The sequence below is a fragment of the Grampus griseus genome (assembly GCF_964374135.1).
Source record: "Grampus griseus genome assembly, chromosome: 4".
Lineage (NCBI taxonomy): Eukaryota > Metazoa > Chordata > Mammalia > Artiodactyla > Delphinidae > Grampus > Grampus griseus.
In genome coordinates, this window is record NC_138997.1 from 49,732,702 (window position 1) to 49,759,827 (window position 27,126).

General features: G+C 38.5%; 1 protein-coding gene across 4 annotated transcripts in view; it reads right to left on the bottom strand.

Annotated features, from left to right (window-relative positions):
* Positions 1-27,126, bottom strand: part of SLC4A4 (solute carrier family 4 member 4) — a 353,776-nt gene that overhangs the window by 132,893 nt on the left and 193,757 nt on the right. For all 4 annotated transcript variants that reach the window (XM_082653633.1, XM_082653632.1, XM_082653631.1 and 1 more), the window contains exon 7: positions 20,612-20,688. In XM_082653633.1, coding sequence (XP_082509759.1) covers positions 20,612-20,688 — 77 coding nt within the window. The remainder of the gene's footprint in view (positions 1-20,611; positions 20,689-27,126) is intronic.

Genomic DNA, 27,126 nt, shown 5'->3' on the forward strand with positions numbered 1-27,126 from the left:
CAACTCCAAGAAAGATGTTAAAAAAAAAAAAAAATTAGTGGAGAAAAAGAGAATGAGCTTTGCAGTCAGAGTTATCAGCAAATCTCAATTCTTCTTTTTCCTGGCTGTGGTTACCTTGGGCAAATTACTTCATGTCTTTAAGCTGAGTTTCCTCATCTGTAAAATGGGGATAATAAGTGACCCACTCATGGAGTTAAGAGGAGTAAATGAGATGATGTTTGAAAATGTTTCAGCTCAGTGCTGAGCGAGTAATAGACCTCTCAATACATGTGTTAAATGGGGGAATATTATGAGACTCTGAGCCTAAAAAACATCAGTGGAGACAGAATGTTGAAAACAGATTTGAGAAAAATTAAAAGGCAGAATATACAGGACTTGCTGAATACCTGGATAAAAGCAAATATTTCACCAATACTGAAGAATAACGGGTACACCAGTGAGAATCTGGCTGAGCACTAAAAATATCTGTGTCCTCAATTTTTATTGTATTATAACCTAAGCAACAGTTGCTGAAAAGATCACAGTAACCTATCTTCTGCATTTAGCCTCTTCATCTGTAAAGTGAGGTTGATAATAATACATCACATGTTGTAAATAATATGTAAAAAGCTCCTAGTACGGTGCCTGAAATAGCACAGTGGATATTCAATAAATAGTAACAATAATTATGATGTCAGAGTTTTAATATAATCCTAGGATCTATGGGAAACAGATGATTGGAAAAATAATAAAATTTCTCTCTCCCAAAGGAAAAAAGTAGTTACGTTGGTACCACATTTAATTCAGATATCCAATTCTCTGAATTTAGATAGAAATCTCTCTGCCCAGTCTGTATCATGGACTTAAAAACATATATTCATCCAGTACAGTACCTCTCTAGGTAACTTAATTCTACCAAGTGAATCACTGCATGAGTTTTAACTTCAAAAGTTTGCAGAGCTATTTTCACCATGGTAAGGCTAGAAAAAATCAGATACACTGAAGGTTTAGGTGAGCGTGGGTGTATCAGTGCAGCTATGCTGTAAAACAAGTATAATGGCTCACAGTAAGGGCACCATTTTATCTGCATTCCCTCAGAATGACACACTTGACCTTGAATGACTGTGTTTTCAGCAGGAAAAAAAAAATACATGACATGCTTTACTTCTAACTCTCACTCTAACTATTAATATCTTAAAAGCAGTGTCTGTTTACAGTTCTCCTTCTCCCACCCCAAAAAGAAAGATCCTAAACCCAGGGCTTCTTTCATTCTTTCTGCTCCACAACCTCCAGCTACCATTGGGAGAGAGGGATTGCAGAAGACAAAACAAACAAGAAAACAAAAATTAGCAGCATGGAGTTAGTGACTTCAAGAGAAAATTATAGTTTAAGGGGAAATGTTTCTTGTGCATTCTTTCCTGCACGCATCCCAGTCGGGGTAGCTAATAAAAAACATAGACTGCTCTTTTAAAAACAAAAAGTTCAAGAGATGCGGTGGGGGGGTAGGGTGGAACCATCAGAAGCAACATAGGCAACCAAGAGTCTAAAGTTAACGGCTTGGCAAACACCCATGCAGGGTGCTTTTCCTGCACGGGACTGAGCAGACACCGTCCGGCGCCCGCAACATCTGCTCCACCCCCGTGCTGTCCAGGAGCCGCGCAAAGCTCTGCTCTCGGCACCATGTGAACCTCAGAGCTGGTAGTCCAGGCTTCTCTGTCCTCAATCTGACCTGCAGTTCCCTGCATTCGGAACAAAAGAAAAAGGCAGGGCTTTTATCAAAGCACAGAGCAGCAGTTCTGAACTTGGGGTCCTTGGTAGGGACCCAGGGAGCCCACGGGCACTTTGAAATTATACGCAAGCTGTTAGGCCTACACATTTCTTGTGCATTTCTCTGGTGAGAGCGTCCGTTGTTTCACCGCAAACTCAAATGGATTCTTGACACGGAAAAAGCTTCAGAACCACTGCACTAGAGAGTCTGAACTGAAAACAGTATGTAAGGAAGGACCAAACTGTTACTCTCTGAGGTGTAGACCTCTACACAGTGTTCCTACTGGAAGACTTTTGTGGCCCAAAGAATGGAAAATTTGGAATTTCTAAGCAATAGGGAAAAAGACACACAGAATGCCACAGTGGGAAATGGAAAGACTCCCCTCTACTCTAGATGTGTGTCCTCAGCAAGAACGTGGTCCACAGCTGATTCTCGCAGAATTTTGAAACTGGAAGGGACGTAGAAAGGCCAGTTCTGGCTCTCCTAAGGCCCAGAGAAGCTAAAATTCATTCAAGGTCACACTCCCAGAACGGAGGCAGGGGCAGGACAGATACCCTCATCTACTCTGTTCCCACCACACCATTGGAACAGAAAATAATTAAAATAATCATCCATTAAAATACTTTTTTTAAAAAAAGCCATTGAGTGAAATTGTATAAATGCAGAAGTACCTTTCACTTAGCATATCCAATGTGGTAACAAAAATCAGCTTGTAAAACTAACAAGTAGACATAACTCTTAAGACCTGTCTGGGTGGGGTGCTTTAATATCTGATTACTTGGGGTCTAATAAGAAAGTATCAATAAAATGTCCATCTCCAGAGAGACAACAGAGGCAAAACACACTATCTACTGACTTCCAAACGGCTGCTGGCAGTTCCCTGAGAATTCAATACTATCAGCTGGGAAGCATTTAAACCAGGTCCTTCCAGGGCTGGGATGTACAAGGGACCATATGGTCCCAGCAGAACACTTCAAACAGGCAGCTGTATAGCTATAATTAAATCTGTAGTAGTCATGCTATTATTTATTTAGCAGATTTTTTTTTAATGTACCCTTCACTGAGGTCTCTGAGAACACACACCAAGTTAGAATAGAAAATACTGAAGAAGCAGAGAAAGAGAATCAAGGGGCTGACAAAGGAGCAGGCAACAGCTTTCCAAAAACTTCCGAGAGGTTCCTCATTTGTACCTGATGAGCTCTGACTGAGCACCCGGAGGTGACGGTCACTTTACTGACATGAGTAATGAACCCGAGGATCAGCTCACTCCTTTGTTTCACGGTACACTCCACTGCAAAGCTGTACCTCTTTCTGAATTTTGAATTTTTGAATCCCTATCTGCCGTTCATTTGACATTCATCGAATCAGAAAATCTTAAAAGAACTGTAAGATGATCTAGTCCAATTTCCCACCCAATAACTATATTCTTAACATCGAGTCATTTGCTTCTTCTTGAACATGACTGTGAAAGAAAAAAGCATTCAACTCAAGAATTAATTCAAATGTCACTTCTGCCCAATCCCCAGCCCCTGGCAGAACTCATTCTCCCTTCTCTGGTCTAAGATATCTACCACCCTATATTATTTACAGATTTGTCTCACAGTCTATAATCAGAATCCCTAAAAGGCAGAGACTGGATCCTATTCATTTTTGTAGTCCTGATCCATTATATAATACTTACTGCAAAGGAGGACTTCATAAATAACTTAGTGATGAAGCTCTATTTCCTATCCAATTCTTACTTATATTAAAATAAAAACTGCTCCATGAAACAAGCACCCACAATCACAAGTTTATGTCTATAGCAACAGACGGTAAATCTGTTCTCTTTAACCAGAAGGCAAGCTTCATGAACTTTCTACCCCTCAAACCTTCTCATCTCTGAAAGTTATGGTGAGGGACTTCCCTGGTGGTCCAGTGGGTAAGACTCCACGCTCCCAATGTAGGGGGCCCGGGTTCAATCCCCGGTTGGGGAACTAGATCCCACATGTATGCTGCAACTAAGAGCCTACATGCATGCTGCAACTAAGATCCCACATGCCAAAACTAAACATGCCGCAATGAAGATCCCACGTGCAGCAACTAAGACCCAGTGCAGCCAAAATAAATAAATAAATAATTTTAAAAATAAAAATAAAAGTTATAAGTGAGTTACTTCAATTATTCTTCTCAGGCTAGTGCCCAGGTAGCTCACCATCCTAGTTCCCATAACCACATCCCCTCAACTGTTTTTGAAAATGGACACCTTTGGGGATTCCCTGATGGTCCAGTGGTTAGGACTCCACAGTTTCACTGCTGAGGGCACGGGTTCAATCCCTGGTTGGGGAACTAAGATCCTGCAAGCTGCACACCGTGGCCAAAAATAATAATAAAATAAATTAAAAAAAAAGAAAATGGACACCTTTGAAAAATCTGAATCTGATGAAAGTTATAAACTTTCTGTCCAAATAAAGTAAGATTTTCCCCATCATTCACTTCATGTTTGAACTTACACAAGTATACATTTATTCTTGTTAAATTCTTTATGGGTTCAGGCTGTCAAGATCATTCTCCATCGTGATTCTATCATTTAAAATTTAGACAGCTAACCATGTCCATTTTGTGTCCTCTGAGAATCTGACAAACATTGTATCTTAATCCAAATTGCTAATAAATCTGTTCAGTAGGACAGCTAAAAAGTGCCACGGCATTAGAAATTCCTTCTACATTTACATTGGTTATTAATTTATACACTTGAGTGCAATTATTCTCTAGCTGAGAACCCCTGATGGTCATAAGCTCTCAGTTCATCCTAGCGCTTACAACTATATCATCATGGACCCTATGGATGCCTTACTACAACCAAGTGGCCTGCTCAGAAAAGAAAATGTGATATATAAATATACTTGTGTTCTTCTATTTAATATATAGAGCAATAACTTAGATCACAGGTTGGCAAACTTTTTCTCTGAAAAGCCAAATTAGGCTTCGCAGGCAAGATACAGTCTCTGTCATACCTTCTTGTTTTTTCAACAACCCTTTAAACTTAGTTTACCAACCATACAAAAACAGACTACCAGCAGGCTATGACCCCAAGCCATAGTCTGCCAGACATCATCTCTTCAACTTTGAAGCAAATGGCCTATTGGTGAAGACAAACATTTAACCAAAAATTAAAATGGGCGTTATTGCATGACAGCTGGGGTAGTCATCATGATGGAAAAGCATAACGTGCAACAAGAGTTTACAACAGGAGGCTCTCTAGCCTAAAACAGGGAATCCCAGGAGACTTCCCTGCAGCGGTGACCAGTACTGAGAAATAATGGGCGAACCCCAGTTGCCTGGGTAGGAAGAGCATTTCAGTCAGAGGAAACAGCATGTGCAAAGGGCCTGGGGCAGGAGAAAGATTGGCACATTAGTGGATCTGGAAGGACATGTGTGTGGTCAGAGTAAAGTCAGAGAACAGGACAGAGAAACTTGCAAAAGGACTCTGGAGAGAGACATGAGGCAGGATAACATAGGGCTCTGATGCATGCACCCCAATATTCACTGCATCGCTATCTGCAGTGGCCAGGACATGGAGGCAACCTAGATGTCTGTCGACAGAGGAGTGGAAGGAGAATATGTAGTGCGTATGTGCAGTGGAGTATTACTCAGCCATGGAAGGGAATGGAATAATGCCATCTGCAGCAACACGGATGGACCTAGAGATTGTCATACTAGGGGGGAGTAGGTCGGACACAGAAAGACAAATATCATGTGATGTCACGTATATGTGGAATCTAAAAAGAAGGGTACAAAACAGAAGTAGAGTCACGGATGTAGAGAATAAACTTATGGTTACCAGGGGACAAGCGGGGGAGGGATGAATTGGAAGATTGGGATTGACATATACACACTACTATGTATAAAATAGATAACTAATAAGGACCTACTGTATAGCACAGGGAACTCTACTCAATATTCTATAATGGCCTATATGAAAAAGAATCTAAAAAAAATGAGTGGAGATATGTATATATATATATATATATATATATATATATATATATCTGATTCACTTTGCTGTACACCTGAAACTAACACAACATTGTAAATCAACTATACACCAATAAAAACTTAAAAAACAAACAAACATGGGGCTCTGAAAGCCATGCTAAGGATAAGGATTCTGGGGTCACTGCAAAAATGATTTTAAGCCATGAGTGACACCCTCTGTACAGTCCTTCAGTTCAGAGCCTGTCTTATAACATCTCTATACCTCACAGCGCTTTATCAGCTTCTACATTCAAAGATTTAAAAATCCCAATGGTTTGTATGAATGTAAAAATAATTCTTAACGTACTACTACAGAGGACGGGCTAGTAGCTTGTTACTTTCAGGAAAGAAGAGAGGAAATAGAAAACACCACCATTGTAAAATCTTACCTGTATACTCCTACGGAGACTATTTAATATAGAATCATAAGATTTATTCTAATGAGAACTTTTAACTTCCCCAGTGTTCTATTTTGCTACTTTCTCTTGAATCACTCCAAAAATTACAAATATGTTGCCTCATTTATTTCACTTGCTCCATTTTCCCCTACTTTGTTCCATAGTTTACCCTATCTTGTATTCACAAGGAGGCAGGAGAAAGCAGGTGGGGAAAGGGAAGTAATATTTTTTAAGCACCTAATTAATCTGTGCCTGAAGTACTTCACATATATTACCTCTTTTTATTCTCAGGAGAACATGAAAGATGAGTTTTTTCTTTGATTAAAATCCTTTTCTCCTATTCTTTCCACACTGAGGTATTACAACTTGTGAGTTTAGATCAAGAAGGCACAGCTAAAATAAAGACAATATAGCCCATAGCATGTTCAGACCAGGATGGCACAGATTAAGAAATATACAAGCACAGGAGCATACAGCCCCTAGTATAACATTAGAGAAGAGACAATCTTCTAAAAACTTTTTATTTTCATTTATTCTTGATTTGAATAAAACCTCCATATTGTACTACTTCAGCACATCTTTGAAAAATGAAAAACAATACACAATTTTAAAAACTAGAAACCAAAATGTGACAGGAATCAAGGTCTTTCAAAAGGACTAAATGCACTCCATTCCCTCAGCAGGACTTCATTTAGGGACTCCCACAAAGACAGGTGGGAATAAGAACAACATTGCCATCATCCCACAAAAATCTCTTTATGACACATTTTTATGGATGTTTTCATAATGTCCTAATGAAAAGAGCTACTTACTCCCTGAGAATTCCACACTTTGAAAAAGAGTTTCACAACTATTTTAAGTAGTAGTTTCAATTGTTATCTTTCTAAACAAAGTCTTCCTCCAGAGTGAGTGCCTGGGGATGCCTTCTTAGAGACCGTAATTCAACAGCCAATGAATTATGCACCAAGTTTTTCTTCGAACAAAGCTTCAATGTGGAGGCTACTAATTGAAATGTCTCAAATTCCCTTTCCTTATTTCTCAGTGTCATAAATAAGCTGATATGGAAAACAGGCTTATCCATAAGTTTCATTTGAGAAACAATGAGTAATGCAGCCAAAGACACTATGAGAAGAGATAAACGTCTTTCATCTCTGACCAAAAGGTTTTTCTGAAACAAGTCATCCTAACAGATAGCTGGATTTCAGCTTGACTTGTTCCAATAATATACTTGGGTCTTTACCATAATGCAGTCCTTGGACTCAAAACTACAAGAAAAATGTAAAGTGAAACAGAGTTATAATCATGTATAGAGTACATATATACAATGGAATAATGAAAAAAAGAATGAAATAATGCCACTTGTAGCAACATGGATGGACTTAGAGATTACTATACTAAGTGAAGAGAAAGAAATATTATATGATATCACTTATATGTGGAATCTAAAATAATGATACAAGTGAACTTATTTACAAAACAGAAACAGACTCACAGACAGAAAACAAACTTATGATTACCAAAGGAGGAAAGATGGGGAGGGATAAATTAGGAGTCTGGCATTAATAGATACACACTACTCTATACAAAATATATAACCAACAAGGACCTACTATATGGAACAGGGAACTATATTCAATATCTTGTAAAAAAAATAATAATGTATCAAACTAGTAAATTCTATAATAAATCACATTTAATGATAAATCCTTCCCAAGTCTGATTTGCCTTACTTCTAATTTCACACCGTTTCATATCATACAAAATGAAGTAGCTCACATCTAAAAGTAGAATGTTGGACAGTACCTGATTTGAAATGTGCCATGCTTGGGAAAACTTAGCAATACCATGTCATCTTGCAATAGAACATCTTTCTGTTCTTGACAGTTGACTTTTCCAATATGTCCTTGTGATACACTACATTTTGTTTTAAACAAGTTAAAAAAAAAAGATTCAGAGTTTTCTCTAAGCTATGTCAATCCGCCAGGAAACTATGTTCATTGAGCTTTCAATTATGAGAAAAAATGTATAAATGGATTTTAACAAATGAAAGAGCAAACTATATTTCAAATGTTAGCATTCACATGATTGTTCTAGCTGAAAAAAAATTTTTTTAACACATGACATGGGCAAGAATGTTCATTTCAAGCAACTGATTAACCTAATGAAACACTCTATCAGTGCCCACGATAAGAAACAGTAATTTTTAAAGCTGCCAGAATTATAATCATAACTTATTTATATAACTTATTTATATATAATTTATATAACTATAAATTATAAGACTTTAACAATACTTTCAAAAATCACCCTTCTCTGAGAAACCCTCATAGTCACAGTCATTTTCTCAGCCTTTAAAAGAAGATTTTTTGAGAAAAAGGATAAAGGAGAAGCTGATTCTCCCCAATTAGTCATTATTGTCATTACATCAGCAACTAACTTAAAAGACTCCTATCTCTCCCTCCACCCCAGACCCTCTGCTGTCCGGCCCCCCCACCCTAAAAGGAACATGAGACATACAAATAAAAAACAATAACAAACAAGTGAGTCCCTGTGAAGTGACAAACAGTAAGAGCTTAGATGGTGTTAGAATTTGAGACAGGTGTTAATTAACATGAGCCAGAATGTCCAAAGACACGTGTAAGGCAAAAGCAGCACCTGACTTAGATCCTGAAGAAACGGTAGGAATTGGAAAAGCAGAGAGAAAAAGAGATATTTGGGTCCAGTGAAAACGTGCATGCAGCACCACTATTCATGGAAGGCCAGTCAGACACATTTCACGAGAGCGCAGGCAGAGCAGTGGAGTACAGAAGAACACAAAACCCCAAAGAGCCAGATTAGCAACGTAAATCTGAGAAGCGAGGAATGACATCTAAAATGAAATTGACTTCCATCCTACCCAATCTTCCTGCAAAACAAAGCCAAAAATAACAAGCAGTAGTACATTTAAATAATGAAAATGACAGTGATAAATTAAGACGCGTATAATATTTAAAGTGTACTAATCACATTCCTTTTCACACGACAACCCTGTGGAGAAGGCAGTTCAGACTGAATTATATATAAGACCTGTATTATGAATCAGGAAACTGAGGTTCAGAGGAGTTAAGGTTTAACATGTTTATTTAAATCTTCAAAGCTATTCCTGTGATCAGCTTAAAGAAAAAGTTCAATAATAATTACTTTTTCTTCTTACCAGAAAAAAAAAAAAGTTACAACGATGTGTATTTATCAGACTTAATGACCTAGAAGTGAACATATATCTGTAGCAAGAACAAATACTGAACAAATACTGAACTGAACTGAACTTTCCCTTAACTGAAAGTTAAGGGACTATGGGGTGTTTCTCAAAGTTCAGGTAAAATTTTGTAAATCAAGTGAGTATCCACCATAGTCCGTGGACAAGTCAACAGGCTAATTAATCTAATCTACTTTTGCTAATCTACAGGTAACTCTAATTTAAAAGTAAATTTTAATTGAAACCCTGTTGTATTTCATCAAATTTGGGGGATTACTGGCCATTATTCAAAGAATTTTAAAAGTCACAATATTTTCCATTTGTTGGATAAATCAAGTCATTCACTTGTATTGTTAATCTGCAGAAAGTTACATTCCAATTTATTTCACACATTTCCTACCTAACTCTTTCTCCAAGGAAGAATGCTTTATTTGGCTAAAGCTCTTATCTTCTGTTATTTACGTTCTCTAAAATGGAAAGATGCTTCTAAAATCCCTCGTTTCAAAATTGAGTTATGTGTAATGAGGTGAATGGACCTAGAGACTGTCATACAGAGTGAAGTAAGTCAGAAAAACAAATACCATATGCTAACACATATATATGGAATCTAAAAAAAAAAAAGGTTCTGAAGAACCTAAGGGCAGGACAGGAATAAAGACGCAGATGTAGAGAATGGATTTGAGGGGGAAGGGTAAGCTGGGACAAAGTGAGAGAGTGGCATGGACATATATACACTACTAAATGTAAAATAGATAGCTAGTGGGAAGCAGCTACAAAGGGAGATGAGCTCGGTGCTTTGTGACCACCTAGAGGGGTGGGATAGGGAGGGTGGGAGGGAGATGCAAGAGGGAGGAGATATGGGGATGTATGTATATGTATAGCTGATTCACTTTGTTATACAGCAGAAACTAACACACCATTGTAAAGCAGTTACACTCCAAATAAAGATGTTTTAAAAATTTAAAAAACTAAAATAAAATAAAATCCCTCGTTTCTCTTTGATTGATGGTTCTAACCCACACAGTTATCTTGTCTTTCACTGACCTGCTGCAGTTTACTGTCAGCACCACAGTTTATTTGGTCTCTCCAGCTAGATATAAACTCATAATCTGAGACCATATTTTATGCTTTATTTTTATTATATCAGCCTCTTCTCATTGACCTCCACCAATACCACTCAGAGTATGGACACAAAACAAACAGTTGATTCACCAAGTCTTTTAATCACTGTGGCAGCAGAAACATCCAGTCACCATAAGACCCTTAAGAATTTTTTAATTGTTGGTTTATTTAATAACAATTCTGTAGATTAGCCTATTCAGAACAATGTGTGCCTCAAAGACAAACCTAAGGTCTAACTATTATTAACCTAACTATTAATTGGACACCTGGGGATTAGGACCTAAAAAAGACCATAATGCAAATAGGCAGAATTCACCATACTCATAAAGAGCACAGGCTCCAGGGCCAGAAAGCAGCTCTACCACTTAGATGCTATTTAACTTTGGAAAAAATTACTTAATGTCTTTGTGCCTCAAGTTTACCAATATATAAAACAGGGTTGATAATACCAACCAAAGCGCTAGTGTGAAAAAGTGTCCAATGTATGTTAGTCATTATTACTTATTCTTTATAAAAGAACAGGCTCAATACTCTCAGAGCCACTGAATGATCAACAGTGCCGCTAATACTGAACTTACAATGGCGTCCTCTAAAATTACTTGGTTAGTTTCTAGCCTCTTGTATGCATATGCATAGAACACTGAATAGGCAGTAATGTCGACTGGGTATGATTAACCACTGGCTTTTGGATTGCAGAAAAAATTACTGCTACCATTTTAACATGGTGGCAGAGAAAACGGAAGTATGATTGTTTTCACTTCAGTTCAGTTCTAGGGAGTGAAACCAGACGATTGGTGGTAACAACAGGAGAAATCAGTGAGCTCTGCTGGCGACTGATAAGGTCATGAGATTCTACAGAGGCAAATAAATCAACTAGCCACTGGATCAATCAGACAAGTGACGTGGAAACAGGGGGAAGCCCTTCTCTTTCTGAAGAAGAGCAAGGAAAACTTCCTCCCATGGCTTGGCCTCTTCGTAACTCTACTCTGCAGAGACTCCCTGTTGCAAGGGAAGTAGGGAAGCAGAAAAATCTGCAAATATCTCCCAACATGTAATTAATGGTTCGCTGATCTTTTTATCAATTATCCTAGATGAAACACTCCATCAAAGCTCCTAATAAAGGTATAAACTTTTCATTTAACTAACTTTACAGTATGTACGTAAGTTCACTTAGAATTCTCTTGAGGGTGGAGGACTGGGGAGGAAGGAGATGCAGGGCCAAGCTGCAAATGTGCTGGATAGTGCTTCAAAGAGAACAGTTGTCCAACTCTTCTTGTGATTTTCCTTTTTGTTCCAAATGCTGACCACCAAGAAGGGCTCTTAAGAGGAAGCCATTTTTGGTTGCCAAGGAAATTCTCACAAAGCCAAAGGATTTCTCTCAGAGCTGAGAACAGCCTCTCCTTAAGCAGAAGCAATCAGAAACATACAGGTGGCCAAGTCTACGACCACTGGACTTTTCACCTCCTTACCTCAGAATATAGGCAGATTAGCCAGCTCAGAGATCCAATTAGACCAGGAGAATAAACCCAGTTTTAGCCTTGATATTTTAAGCTTCTGAAAAAAGCCCCCAAAGTGAGCTGGGAGGCAGATGCTAGTGACTGTGATTCTTTTCACATTAACTGAGTTGCTAAGCTTTTAGTGGAATGAATCAGAAAGGAGAAACTCAAATCTGACTGGCAAACAGTATTCTAGCAGTGGAGGAGGATTAATTAAAGTGTTTAAAAGACCTAGGACACAAATTGATATAATCTTTTGAGGAGGTAATTGGCAATACATGGTGACCCAGCAATTGCACTTACAAAATTTCTCCTTCAGAAATAATCATGAAAGAATGCAAAAAAAAAAGTTACAATGAGGGCATTTCTTAAAGGCCTGTTTGTCTAACTGCAAAGAAATGAAAATAAGTAACTATTAATAGAAGACCATTTAAATAAAATATGATTCATGTATACCATATAGCCTTCAAGGAAAATAAGGTAGATATCTGTGGTATTGTTAGTTTTTTTAAAAATCCAGTTGCAGAACAATATGATCCCATTTGTATTTTATATAAATAAGTATATACATTTTTATGCATAGAAAAAGTCTAGAAGACTACATCAACCTGCTAATAGTAGTTATATTGAGGGTGAGAATTTGTGAACTTTCACTTTCTGTTTTATTCATTTTTCCTTTGTTTGAATTTTTACAGCAATTTTGTATAATTATGAATCAGAAAAAACTAAAGTTTAAAAAACGTCATAGATAATAAAATGTTACTACAGAAAGTAAAGAATGAGTTCATGTTTATAGTTAGAATTATTATAAAGGTTTTTAATCATGCCCTTAGGGTGTTTACCACAGGTGCTGCTGCTTTCCGGTTTGCCACTTCTAAGGGGAAAAAAGTGGTTTTTTTTTTTAAATGAAGTTCTGGTCAGAGGTAGGTAACGTGTGACATGAGAGCAGACATCCATTAAAGATAATTGTTGATGGCATTCTACTACTCTCTGCAATCTATTCTAAGTATATTTATGGCATTGGGATACAGGCAGACTGCTACATACTAGAAAGAGAAAAAAGTGACATCAAACATAAATCATGCTAGATAAGACATGCCATTTAAGACATGTAAACCCTGCAATCCCCTTTGCTAAATGTTGAATACAGAACACCCTGCGGTGCTCCTGGAGTTCGATTTTCCCAGGTACCGGTGAGAGTGTGGCTCAGGACCCCACGGGGCGGCTCTGTCCTCCACCTACACATTCCGATGCCCCTTTTGGAACAATAAGGACTAAGACACTTGTCACTGTTCCTTAGAGAGACCTCTGGTGAGGGTTTCATGAGTCATGACATCAAAAAGAGAACTGCAGGTAACAGATATAATCACTCATAAGCTCAATCTCACTACTCTTGGTGACCTACATCCATTTCTAGTGCATTAAAATATTTTAATTTTTAATAATATTAATTAAATAATTATTAATTCTAACTAATAGTGCATGGAAAATATTTTAACTAGGAAACTCATTTTCTTTCTTACAATACTTCAGTGGAACAGAAGAGCTCCCTTTGCCAACAGGAATGAGGTCTTGACATCTATGTCAAACACATTAAGAAATTGGCTATTGGGTCTGTTTAGCTGTTTAATGCACTGTGGTGCTCATCCAATGTTTAATTATAGGAACAACACCAGATGATCCAAAACATTAGCAAATTCCTCCATCTCATCACACGCTATCCCCAGTGACCTTTTTTCAGTGTAAATCACAACACACAACTCTCCAGGTAGAACTCCTAAAATAGTGTCTCACTGAACACAGAATAAAATTAAAAGGTCCCTCTGGGGCTTCCCGGGTGGCGCAGTGGTTGAGAGCCCACCTGCCGATGCAGGGGACACGGATTCGTGCCCCGGTCCGGGAGGATCCCACATGCCGCAAAGTGGCCGGGCCCGTGAGCCATGGTCGCTGAGCCTGCGCGTCCGGAGCCTGTGCTCCGCAATGGGAGAGGCCACAACTGTGAGAAGCCCAAGTACCGTGCAAAAAAAAAAAAAAAAAAAAAAGGTCCCCTGCATGAAAAGGTTACGTGGCCTTATGTACCTCTGCATACCTGCTACCCCTGCTCCAGCCACCCTGGATTTTTTTTCCTTCTTCCTCTGTTATGAACATACCTTATTTATTCCTGTCTCAAGGCTATACTCTTGCTTTTTGTTCAGCCTAGAAACCTCTTCCCCCAGACTGTCTCTTCTCTGGTTAATCTTCTTACCTAAACCAGCTTTCCTGTACCTCTCCACATTATCCTACTGTATTTTCTAAATAACAACTATCATTGTGTAAAATTAACCTATTCATTTGTTTACTTGTTTTTGTTGTTTACTGTCTATCTGTTCCCATAAGCACGGAAGCTCCTTGAGTCCAAAGATTTATCTGTCTCATTCACCTCTGGAACCCTAGCACTAAGAACGCTTTCTAGCACAGAATATACTCTTTAAATGAATAAATGAATTCAAATCATAGCAGCCTACAGTTATGGGGTGATTTAGAAGTTAACATTTGTTGCAGCTTGTTTTAAATTTTACATGGTTCTAAGTTTTACAAAAGGCTCCTGAAACACCTGAAAATACAAGACAGAGCTTAGATTACCTGAGATAAGTTAGACAGAGCTTAGATTACCTGAGATAAGTTAGACAGAGCTTAGATTACCTGAGATAAGTTTATCTCCCTTCACTTTCAAGCTGACACAAAACCTGTTTTTAAATGAAGGCTAGTTTTCTGTTCCAGATAAATGGCTTTCACAGGAAGTATATCATTATGAAAATGGTAAAATTCAATGATCGATTTCAACTGAGACCCAGGTCTAAGAACACAGGTTCTTGGAAATCACTATGAGTATCAGTGTTTCTCAAACTCTATTAATAAGTATTGGTTGTGAATTCTTTAAGCATATAGGAGGGCTTCCCTGGTGGCGCAGTGGTTGAGAGTCCACCTGCCGATGCAGGGGACACGGGCTTGTGCCCCGGTCCGGGAAGATCCCACATGCCGTGGAGCGGCTGGGCCCGTGAGCCATGGCCGCTGAGCCTGCGCGTCCGGAGCCTGTGCTCCGCAACGGGAGAGGTCACAACAGTGAGAGGACTGCGTACCGCAAAAAAAAAAAAAAGGAATATGGGAGAGAGCATAAGGTGGGAGGAGGAACCTACAAAAAGTCAAATTTCTTATAGAAAAGGAAGGACAAGGCAGTTTTGTTACTCATCTAAGCAGCAAGCTAACCCCCTTGGAAAGGGGCTCCACAGATAACCACTGCAATGGCTTCACCAGTTCCCATCAAGGACTCCTGGCCAAAGGAAAGCTGTAGCCACTGAACCACAGTTACCAGTTGCAGTCACCAATACTGCAGTGACTAAGGACACCTAACGACTGTAACCTCCTCCTCAACAACATGCCTTTCTTATCAGGTTTTCACAGATGTGATTCCATCTGGATCTTTCCTGACACAGCAGTGTTTCAGCGGGCCCTGAAAAGGTGCTAAGGACAAGTATCATAACCTCAGCAAATACGAGCCCTTCTCTGCCACTGTGTCTTCTCTGAGTAATGGAGTGAGACCACTCGGTGACCAATGCCAATCAGAGGGTTTTCTGGCTGAGCCGTGAAAAAGAATAGCAGGTGCTATTGTACTCTTCCATCACTGTGAATATGACATAGCTATGAATGCTAAGGGAAGCTGTATGTGAGCCTCAGGATGAAAATCAAAACGATGGAAAAGTCATCTCAGTTGAATTCAGTTGACTCACTCCTGTATTACACACATGTAAGAAAAGGATTAGGGGGTTGTTCAATCACAAAATGTTTCTTTCTAGATTTCACTGTAAGGTAGTCATGGCTGAGCAGTTTCAAACTTCTACATGGATTACTGATTTCATCCTCTTACTCTCTGACAAAAATATTTAAATTTAGGTCTATCTCTACAAAAGACCAAGATTTCAAAAATAGATATTGAGACACCAAGTATATTTAAAGATAACAGGCAACAGATAGTGTGAAAAATGATTACCATACACTTTAGAAATTAACCTTAGGCCAAATTCCACCAGGACACCAATGGATAGGTTCTCCGATAAGCTGGCTAAATAACGAGTATCAGGGAAGTGACAACCAGATAAAAAGTTACAAGGTTATATAAGCGCAAATGTCTCTCTAAGAATCTTCAAGGGATTTCTACATTTACTGCATTCACTACAGTCTACAGACTGCAATTTCACTTAAGGTTGGTCATATAATTGTGAGATGGTATTACATTATTGATAATCTTTTTTTTTTTTTTTTGCGGTTCTCTCACTGTTGCGGCCTCTCCCGTTGCGGAGCACAGGCTCCGGACGCGCAGGCTCAGCGGCCATGGCTCACGGGCCCAGCCGCTCCGCAGCATGTGGGATCTTCCCGGACTGGAACATGAACCCGTGTCCCCTGCAACGGCAGGTGGACTCTCAACCACTGTGCCACCAGGGAAGCCCTATTGATAATCTTGAAAAGGAAAAAGAGCCCCTTTAAAAAAGTCATTGTACCACTGAGCACAGTATTTCCTCCAAAGAGTTAAAGCTATGAGGTAAAATAATAAGATTTTCTTATCTTCATAGCTGATTCCATACTCACATGAAAAGTAGAACTAACCCACTGCATTTGATAAGCACCCGTGGCAGTTGTAAATTTTTTCAAGCACAGAAAAGAAATAAAAGGTGATAGAAAAACAAATCAATCTAAGGTAATTGGGGAAGATAACTGGATAAAGAAGAAAAAAAATCCTCCATAGCAACAAAATAGAGGAGATTATTTATGTCCATTTACAAGTAGATGAGCTCCAGATGTATTTTCTAAAAAATCTACTTCTCCCCGGGTGTTTTTTGCTTAATAAATATAACATCCAAGTTGGAATACTGTTGAAGCATTGAATCACCTAAATTTTGGCGATGCTCTTTCTTCTGCTGTTAACTATTTTGAGCTATTTCTCAATAAAGCAGCCGCTACTGAAATCATAAGTACATAGGCTTGGCACAGCCAGAGAGAGAAAGTGCAGTCCACGGATTTGTTTCTTCTGTTTTCCCAAAACAGAATCTTATAAAAAACATGCCCTCGAATTTTGTCACTATGTAGCTGTCAGAAAGAGAAATTCTGCTCCTCTTCATATCTCTGAACATGAAAACCATTTCTTGTGCTACTGGGAAGTTATACAGCTCCAGGAAGTCGTGAGGCACCATCGCAACTATTCGAATTGTATCCAGGCAGAATAATCAATCAGAAAACTTCAGTTCCAGTTGGATGGAAGTTTCTTGGGCCAACTTGGAAAAGCATACAGAACAAGTTTGACTACTGCCAAGATCATTTCTAGGACATTGGCTAATTAATTATAAAAGCTTTTTCAAAACAAATTTGAGCCTGGCAACCTTTTTTCCCTACCAGACAGAGAAAAAAACAGGTTAAAAAAGAAAAGCCCCAGTTTATTGTGTGTGTGTGTTTTGTTTTTTTTGCCATGGCTTCATCTTCTTAGCAAGCCCATTTTCTTCTTCTCACCCGAAAATGATCGAGGAGCTTTTGTATTTGAAGTTAATAAAATTGTTAAGTATAGAAACAGGAAATAATTAGTTTGAATTTGTACTCTACCTTTAGTTATAGAGGAGATGAATGGGTCAATTACAAAGCTTCTCTTCAAACTTTTTGGTGGGAAGCAAAGAATGGAGTTTCTTTCTCTTTGGAGGAATGAAGGGCTCATTGGATGAGCTATGCCTATTGTATTAGATAAATGAAGAAGGACAGTCTCTCTTATAATGATATACTCATCAACTACATTTTCTGGCTTTGAAAACAAAAAGAACAAACCTCCTGAATCAAATCTTCCTGGTTTCATCTTCACATGAACCTTGATGAATATGAGATGTCAGTGACAGGCATCAGAGATTCTGGTTTTAAGGACCACAAAGGCTTTATAGTGTTGACTTAAAAAAATGCACAATGTGAGAGTTGCGAGTTAAGTTTTATCTGGCGCACAATGAGGACTGCAGCCCGGGAGACAGCAGTTTCAGATAACTCTGAGAAACTGCTCCAAGGAGGCAGGGGGAGGAGCCAGGATATATAAGAGTTTTGCAACAAAGGGCAGGCAGTCTGAACGTCACAAGATTATTGTTAATTAAAGAAAACCAGACATCTCAAGTTACGGAATTTAGCACTTTTCTATATATGGGAAGATGCAAGAGTCAGAGCTCACTGAAATCATTCCTTTGATATGCACCTCAGCTATCTGGGGCCAGGATCCTGTTTTTTCACATCCTGAGTTTCCTCAGGACTCACCTTAGGGAGTCTGTTGGCTGCTAGATGGCAGGTGTTCTTTTCAGCCCTGAGCTTCCTCAGGGCTCACCGGCTCACGATGGAGAGCTGCAATCCTTGATGACTGTGACATCCTTTGTTTATTAATATGGCAGGAAATATTCCATTTATAAATATCCCATTCCATTTATAAATATTCCATTTATCAATAGCAAAATCAACACCCTAAATCATAATGTTCTAACCTATTTCTTCTAACACTGGAATCAAAATCTCATGTAATACACATCGTAAGTCATCCAATTTCTTCTGCATATGCTCAGATATGAAGACACCCAAGAAGGTAAGAAATTTCTCTCAGCATTTACCAGCGGCAATTGACAAACTCCTGACAAGAACTGTCCCCAGTAAAAGAAGCCTTCCTGAAAAAGTGTCAACCAGATATTCCTGACTCTGCCTTATCCAAGCCCCTGGCAAATCTCACGATCAGAATGTCGTTTGGTAAATGCTGTATGGAGCCAAAATGTACAAAATAGTTTTGAGGAAAATTCTCAACAAGTCCTAGTGGACTGAGGTTTCCCTTTCACTACTGGTATGAACCTGCCAATGAATCCAATATTTAAATGAGCTTCTCAGAAGCCACTGCAATGAGAAGCCCTCGCACCACAACGAAGAGTAGCCACCACTCGCCGCAACTAGAGAAAGCCCACACGCAGCAACGAAGACCCAATGCAGCCAAAATTAAATAAAATTTAAAAATTTATTTAAAAAAATAAATTTTAAAAAGGGCTTCCCTGGTGGTGCAGTGGTTGAGAGTCCACCTGCCGATGCAGGGGACACGGGTTCGTGCCCCGGTCCGGGAAGATCCCACATGGCGCGGAGCGGCTAGGCCTGTGAGCCATGGCCGCGGGGCCTGTGCTCCGCAACGGGAGAGGCAACAGCAGTGAGAGGCTCGCGTAACGCAAAAAAAAAAAAAAAAACAAAAAAAAACAAAAACACATTTCTTTAAAAATAAAATAAACAATAAAAGTGAATGTAAACTGCCTCCAGGAAGCAATAAATAAATAAATGATCTTCTCCCACAGTATTTCAAGAGGTAGGTCAATGGTAGGGAGGAGAGCTAGCCATATTAGCATTTAAGGTTGGGGGGGGCAGCTGTAAAAGTCAAGAATTAATCTCAGTGCAGAGGTGGAGGTAATTAAGCCAAACCAAAGCAGAGTCTCTCTTCTGGGAAACACATGTAAGTTACGATGAGAAAGATTACACCAGATTTCAGAGAATCTTAAAAGTCGGGATAGTCTGAACTTCACTTGATATAAGCCATTATAAGCTTTTGATCCAGGGGAGAAATATTAAGAGCAATGATATGCAAAGTGTATTGAATTGGGAGAAAATGGGGACAGGATTAATTCCCAAGGCTTTTCTAGCAATCTGTTCTGAGATAATGAAGGCCCTACTAGGGTGCTGTTGTTTAGAAGAAGGAAGAAAGAATCCAAAAGCCATTTCACAAGAAAGAACATAATTTCACCTTCCCTGCACTTTTGAGAGTTCACCAAGGTCTAAAAAACCTGTCAGTTAAAGAAGAACATTGTTGTAAACAAGGCTTCATTGTCTTAGAAATACATAATTCAGATTTCTTTATTCAGGTAGAATTTTCAACCAATTAGTCCAAATAACTCATTTCATTTTTTAATGTAAAGTGCAAAATTATACCCAGTCACCATTTTCTACTAGTTTCAAGCCCAGATACCCACCCAACTAGGAAAATGGACCAGTTTCTACCATATTCTTTTTAAAAGAAAGCAAATCGAGATTCAAAACCTAATTACTTTTCATTTCAAATAGGTTACTTCCTATATGCTTTAATAGATAAACATACAGCTAACAAGACTGTCATTACCTTTGCCTGAAATATCCCCTCAAAGTTAACAACCGCCAGCATTTCCTAGCCCTTTACAGTTTACCAAACCAGTTTTTTCCACAAATCATCTTATTTAACCATCACAATAAACTTGAGGTAGGAATTAATATTACTATTTTAAAGCTAAGAGAACTGTAGCTCCAAGATTTAAACTGCCCAAGTGAATTCATCTATAAGAGTTGGAGTAGAGACTCTTATCTTCTGAACTTCAAATCCCTTCACACACTGCTTCCCCTTCCCTCAGAGAAAGTGAAAAAAACAAAACAAAACAATCTACACATGTTCGTTCGTTTTAAGTTAGAGGACCATCATTTCTAATCTTTTCCCAGCATCTTCTAGATATACATTTAGTCTTACATTTCAAAGAAGCAGGAATTCTTTGCTTACCTGGTCCTTCTCTGGTTTATCAGAGATGTCATTCAGACTGGAAGAAGTCAGATTCCTGTGGGCCATGGCTGGGCTACCTGGAAAAACAGAAGTGAACCCTAATTAAAGACTTCTTGTTAACAACACAAAGAGTTTGGTTGTACATTTCATGACCACTAGTAGATGACGATGGGAATGGTGATGATGTTTAAGCTACATTAGGATTCTCCTGAACAGGTTTCCAGAGTTGAAAAGTTAGTTTAGAGCACTAACATGGTTAAATGAAAAATGTATAAAATCCCAAATACTTTCTTTAAGTCTTCTGGCTCCGTTTCATGATAAGTTAAACTTTCAAAGAAATGTGTAAAACAATAAGCATAAAAATAAACTCACTCCTGTTTTTGGTTTGCCTTTTGTTACGGCCCTTTACACACATCCTAATCTACCTATTTCTGTTGCCTATAGAGATGGGCTTTTTCCTCATCTCAGTAGAGCCAGCGCCAGGGGAAAAAAAGGCCTGGACCTCCTCTCCCCCAGCCTCTGCAGTCCTTCCTAGGGCACCACTTGCTCTGATCAACCCAAAAAGCCATCTGCACTCCATTCTCTGCCTAACACTTTGATCAAGAATATTTATATCAAGAATATCAAGAATATTTCTCCGTAATGGGCATCTGATCCAGAATCCCCATTCTTTGCCTCAAAGCAGTGTTATCACAGCTCCCCTTATTTCCTGCATTCCCATTTGCCAGACTAAAGTAAGTGTATCCCTTCTTCCCCTTAACACGCCAAACTTCTTATTCAAGTCAAGCGATGGATTTCATCAGGAATACTCCATGGGACCCAAGCTCCCCAGCTGTAAAGCTGCCGCAGGTAAAATCCATTGGCAATCCAGCCAGTGACTTCAGACATGGTTATATGAGAACAGAGAGGAGGGACATCTAGAAGAGGGATAGACCATTTTCAAGTAGACTGGTTAATCAACAAAATACTGAGCTTTCATTCTGCAGGTGAACCTGAAATTTCCAGGCTTACTAAGCAAAAGAGTAATTCTTCAAAGCCAGGGTGTTTAACCACCCCCCCCCCGCCCCCGCAGTGTGCTGAGTAATGGGTTCACCATTTAATCCCCTGTGATCTGACTCAGGCTGGTCTTCACACCAAGAGGACAAGGGTTGAAAAACAAGCATCAAGGTTCGAACACAGCTTCACATTTACTTCCACATAATTCTTTAGATTACGGATTTCCATTCCTTCAGACCAAACCTTCTACACATAATTTTGCAAGAGACTCAAATCTACCCCCTAATAATTTAACGTCTATATAACAGCAGCTCTTTAAATAATATAATTGTCTTTAACTACTAGATCAATTTTCTTGAGTTGGCAAAACAGGATATTTTCCACTCTGCTGCATTTCATTGAGTAAGCATGGCCTAGATCTCTTAAACACTTTACCTGGTAGGATGTTTTATTCTAGGAAAATCTGAGCACAGGGCATTCTTCAAAGGAAAGTAACATGTGAAAAACTGCTTTATGAGCAAAATTAAAAGAAGCTCTTTGAAAGCCACATTCTCTTCTCTGAACCACGTACTAGGTTTCTAGTGTCCACTCAACACAAAAGACACCAAGACACCAGGCCCAAACAAGAATGCCTCCAAATAATGCTGGGCTTGAAACTAAGGAAATGATGAGTACATACAATTTTATACTTTACATTAGAAAATAAAACTAGTCTTTTGGACTAAATGGGTGAAAATTCTACCTGCATAAAAGTCTGAACTAGATATTCTTAGTGCAATGAAGTCTTAGCAAATTCTTAATCATAAGTTAAAAGCAACTTATGTAAATGAATAGATGAGATTGATTTCTAATTATTAAATCAATTGTACATAAGCAGCAATACTGAAATGAATTTGAAAGCAATTTTTCATTAAGTAATTTAAATTTCCTGGGCAATATTCTAAACTCCCTGATTTGCTTTGGAAATTCTTTATAAATACTACAAAGGTACATTTCAACTCAAGCACTGTCCTAATTGCTGCAAAATATGAATAAGTAGAAGCCAAATGAATAAAGTTTCCATTATAATGGTAATCCTAACTGATGTCACAACTTTTCCAAGAAGCCTCATATACTGTCTCATTTCTCTCATTTCTGAAAGACAGTTATAGGATGGCTATCTATATTTGTACTATATGGGGGAGTAGGGAGGCACAGGGATAAGGAAGTTGCAGGAACCAGATGGGGAAGAGGAGGCCAAGGTTAAGAAACAATCACATCTATTGTTCCTCCCAACCTTATCTGATTCTCATTAATAAAAGTAATATTAACAGCTTCACTGATGTTTAACTTTGTACTACACTGAAAGAATTCAGAAGTCAACACTTTTAGGTAAACCTTAAGCAAGATGATCCGCATTCATGCATCTTTTCCCATCTCCCTCCCTATCAAACTCTCCACCCCTACCCTGCAACACCCTGAACCAGGGACAAAAGCTTCCCAATGTTCTAAATCAGTGGTGGCCAAAGTGTTGTTCCCAGACCAGCAGTATCAGCATCACCTGAGCACGTGTTAGAAATGTAAATTCTTGGAACTCACCCCAGACCAACTATATCAAACTCTGGGCAAGGGGTCTAGCAAGGTGGGTTTTAACAAACCTTTGAAATGATTTTGAAGCAAGCTAAAGTTGGAGAACCACTGCTCTACATAAATCAGTTATCTTAACCGGAGGCTGTGTCCGGGTCAGAACTGAATTGAAAGAAACATATAACTTGATGTAGCAAGAGAGGTAGCTCTGATAAACTTGTCCTCCTCCAAGCCACTGCTCCAAACTATCATATCTCAAGCAAATCATTAAGTTAGCATCCTTGCCACATAAACACACACAAAAAGATCACACATGGCCCTTCCTCTAAATCCTCGCCTACACAGTCAAATAAATAACTTTGTTAACAGAACTCACTGTTTAATCAGACTTTTCCAGAAACATATCAACCAAATCAAAGAAGACAAGGACAAGATATTACAAACCAGTTTATATCTGGGAATCAGAAATTTCCGTGTGGCACTTTAGCAAACCTGGGAAACTTACACAACAGGACCCTAACAATGTTCTACTGTGGATATTTTGCACCTAACAGTCAACAAGACACATTGTCAGGATAAGTCAGTGCTTTCTAGAGTTTTAACCTATGATGTGAACTCATTATACTGCAATCTTGAGTGAGTGGGGGTAGCAGAGGCAAATGTCACCTTGTAACAAAAAGGTGAAATACAAGCCTACCCCAAACCATACTACTTATTGTGCAAGTGATGATTCACCTACTCAAAGCTACCACTAATAGGCCTTTTCTATCTAATATCCAGGGTGAATGAACATCTCATAACTGGTCTCGGTCCAAAGGAACTTTGTTTATTTATTTATTATTGTTGAATTTTATTTTTTTATGCAGCAGGTTCTTATTAGTCATCCATTTCATACACATCAGTGTATACATGTCAATCCCAATCTCCCAATTAATCACACCACCATCCCCACCCCACCGCGGCTTTCCCCCCTTGGTGTCCATACGCTTGTTCTCTACGTCTGTGTCTCAATTTCTACCCTGCAAACCAGTTCATCTATATCATTTTTCTAGGTTCCACATATATACGTTAATATACGATGTTTGTTTTCCTCTTCCTGATTTACTTCACTCTGAATGACAGCCTCCAGATCCATCCACGTCTCTACAAATGACCCAATTTCATTCCTTTTTATGGCGGAGTAATATTCCATTGTATATATATATACCACATCTTCTTTACCCATTCATTTGTCAATGGGCATTGAGGTTGCTTCCATGTCCTGGCTATTGTAAATAGTGCTGCAATGAATATTTGGGTGCATGTGTCTTTTTGAATTACGGTTTTCTCTGAGTATATGCCCAGTAGTGGGATTGCTGAGTCATATGGTAATTCTATTTTTAGTTTTTTAAGGCACCTCCATACTGTTCTCCATAGTGGCTGTATCAATTTACATTCCCACCAATAGTGCAAGAGGGTTCCCTTTACTCCACACCCTCTCCAGCACTTGTTGTTTGTAGATTTTCTGATGATGCCCATTCTAACTGGTATGAGGTGATACTTCATTGTAGTTTTGATTTGCATTTCTCTAATAATTAGTGCTGTTGAGCAGCTTTTCATGGGCTTCCTGGCCATCTGTATGTCTTCTTTGGAGAAATGTCTATTTAGGTCTTCTGCCCATTTTTGGATCGGGTTGTTTGTTTTTTTAATATTGAGCTGCATGAGCTGTTTATATATTTTGGAGATTAATCCTTTGTCCCTTGATTCATTTGTAAATATTTTCTCCCATTCTGAGGGTTGTCTTTTCATCTTGTTTGTAGTTTCCTTTGCTGTGCAAAAGCTTTTAAGTTTCATTAGGTCCCATTTGTTCATTTTTCTTTTTATTTCCATTACTCTAGAAGGTGGATCCAAAAAGATCTTGCTGTGATTTATGTCAAACAGTGTTCTTCCTATGTTTTCCTCTAAGAGTTACATAGTGTCTGGTCTTACATTTAGGTCTTTAATCATTTTGAGTTTATTTTTGTGTATGGTGTTAGGGAGTGTTCTAATTTCATTCTTTTACATGGAGCTGTCCAGTTTTCCCAGCACCACTTATTGAAGACACTGTCTTTTCTCCATTGTATATCCTTGCCTCCTTTGTCATAGATTAGTTCACCATAGGTGCATGGGTTTATCTCTGGGCTTTCTATCCTGTGCCACTGATCTATATTTGTTTTTGTGCCAGTACCATATTGTCTTGATTACTGTAGCTTTGTAGTATAGCCTGAAGTCAGGGAGTCTGATTCCTCCAGCTCCGTTTTTTTCCCTCACGACTGCTTTGGCTATTCGGGGTCTTTTGTGTCTCCACACAAATTTTAAGATTTTTTGTTCTAGTTCCGTAAAAAATGCCACTGGTAATTTGATAGGGATTGCATTGAATCTGTAGATTGCTTTGGGTAGTAGAGTCATTTTCACAATATTGATTCTTCCAATCCAAGAACATGGTATATCTCTCCAACTGTTTGTATCATCTTTAATTTCTTTCATCAGTGTCTTAGAGTTTTCTGCATACAGGTCTTTTGTCTCCCTAGATAGGTTTATTCCTAGGTATGTTATTCTTTTTGTTGCAATGGTAAATGGGAGTGTTTCCTTAATTTCTCTTTCAGATTTTTCATCATTAGTGTATAGGAATGCAAGAGATTTCTGTGCATTAATTTTGTATCCTGCTACTTTACCAAATTCATTGATTAGCTCTAGTAGTTTTCTGGTGGCATCTTTAGGATTCTCTATGAATAGTATCATGTCATCTGCAAACAGTGACAGTTTTACTTCTTCTTTTCCAATTTGGGTTCCTTTTATTTCTTTTTCTTCCCTGATTGCCATGGCTAGGACTGCCAAAACTATGTTGAATAAGAGTGGTGAGAGTGGACATCCTTGTCTTGTTCCTGATCTTAGAGGAAATGCTTTCAGTTTTTCACCATTGAGAATGATGTTTGTTGTGGGTTTGTCATATATGGCCTTTATTATGTTGAGGTAGGTTCCCCCTATGCCCACTTTCTGGAGAGTTCTTATCATGAATGGGTATTGAGTTTTGTCAAAAGCTTTTTCTGTATCTATTGAGATGATCATATGGTTTTTATTCTTCAATTTGTTAATATGGTGTAGCACATTGATTGATTTGCGTATACTGAAAAATCCTTGCATCCCTGGGATAAATCCCACTTGATCATGGTGTATGATCCCTTTAATGTGTTGTTGGATTCTGTTTGCTAGTATTTTGTAGACGATTTTTGCATCTATATTCATGAGTGATATTGGTTTGTAATTTGCTTTTTTTGTAGTATCTTTGTCTGGTTTTGGTATCAGGGTGATGGTGGCCACATAGAATGAGTTTGGGAGTGCTCCTTCCTCTGCAATTTTTTGGAAGAGTTTGAGAAGGATGGGTGTTAGCTCTTCTCTAAATGTTTGATAGAATTCACCTGTGAAGCCATCTGGTCCTGGACGTTTGTTTGTTGGAAGATTTTTAATCACAGTTTCAATTTCAGTACTTGTGACTGGTCTGTTCATATTTTCTCTTTCTTCCTGGTTCAGTCTTGGAAGGTTATACCTTTCTAAGAATTTGTCCATTTCTTCCAGGTTGTCCATTTTATCAGTATAGAGTTCTTGTAGTAGTCTCTTAGGATGCTTTGTATTTCTGCGGTGTCTGTTGTAACTTATCCTTTTTCATTTTTTATTGATTTGAGTCCTATCCCTCTTTTTCTTGATGAGGCTGGCTAATGGTTTATCAATTTTGCTTATCTTCTCAAAGAACCAGCTTTTAGTTTTACTGATCTTTGCTCCTATTTTCTTTGTTTCTATTTCATTTATTTCTGCTCTGATCTTTATGATTTTTTTCCTTCTACTAACTTTGAGTTTTGTTTGTTCTTCTTTCTCTAGTTCCTTTAGGTGTAAGGTTAGATTGCTTAGTTGAGCTGTTTGTTGTTTCTTGACGTCAG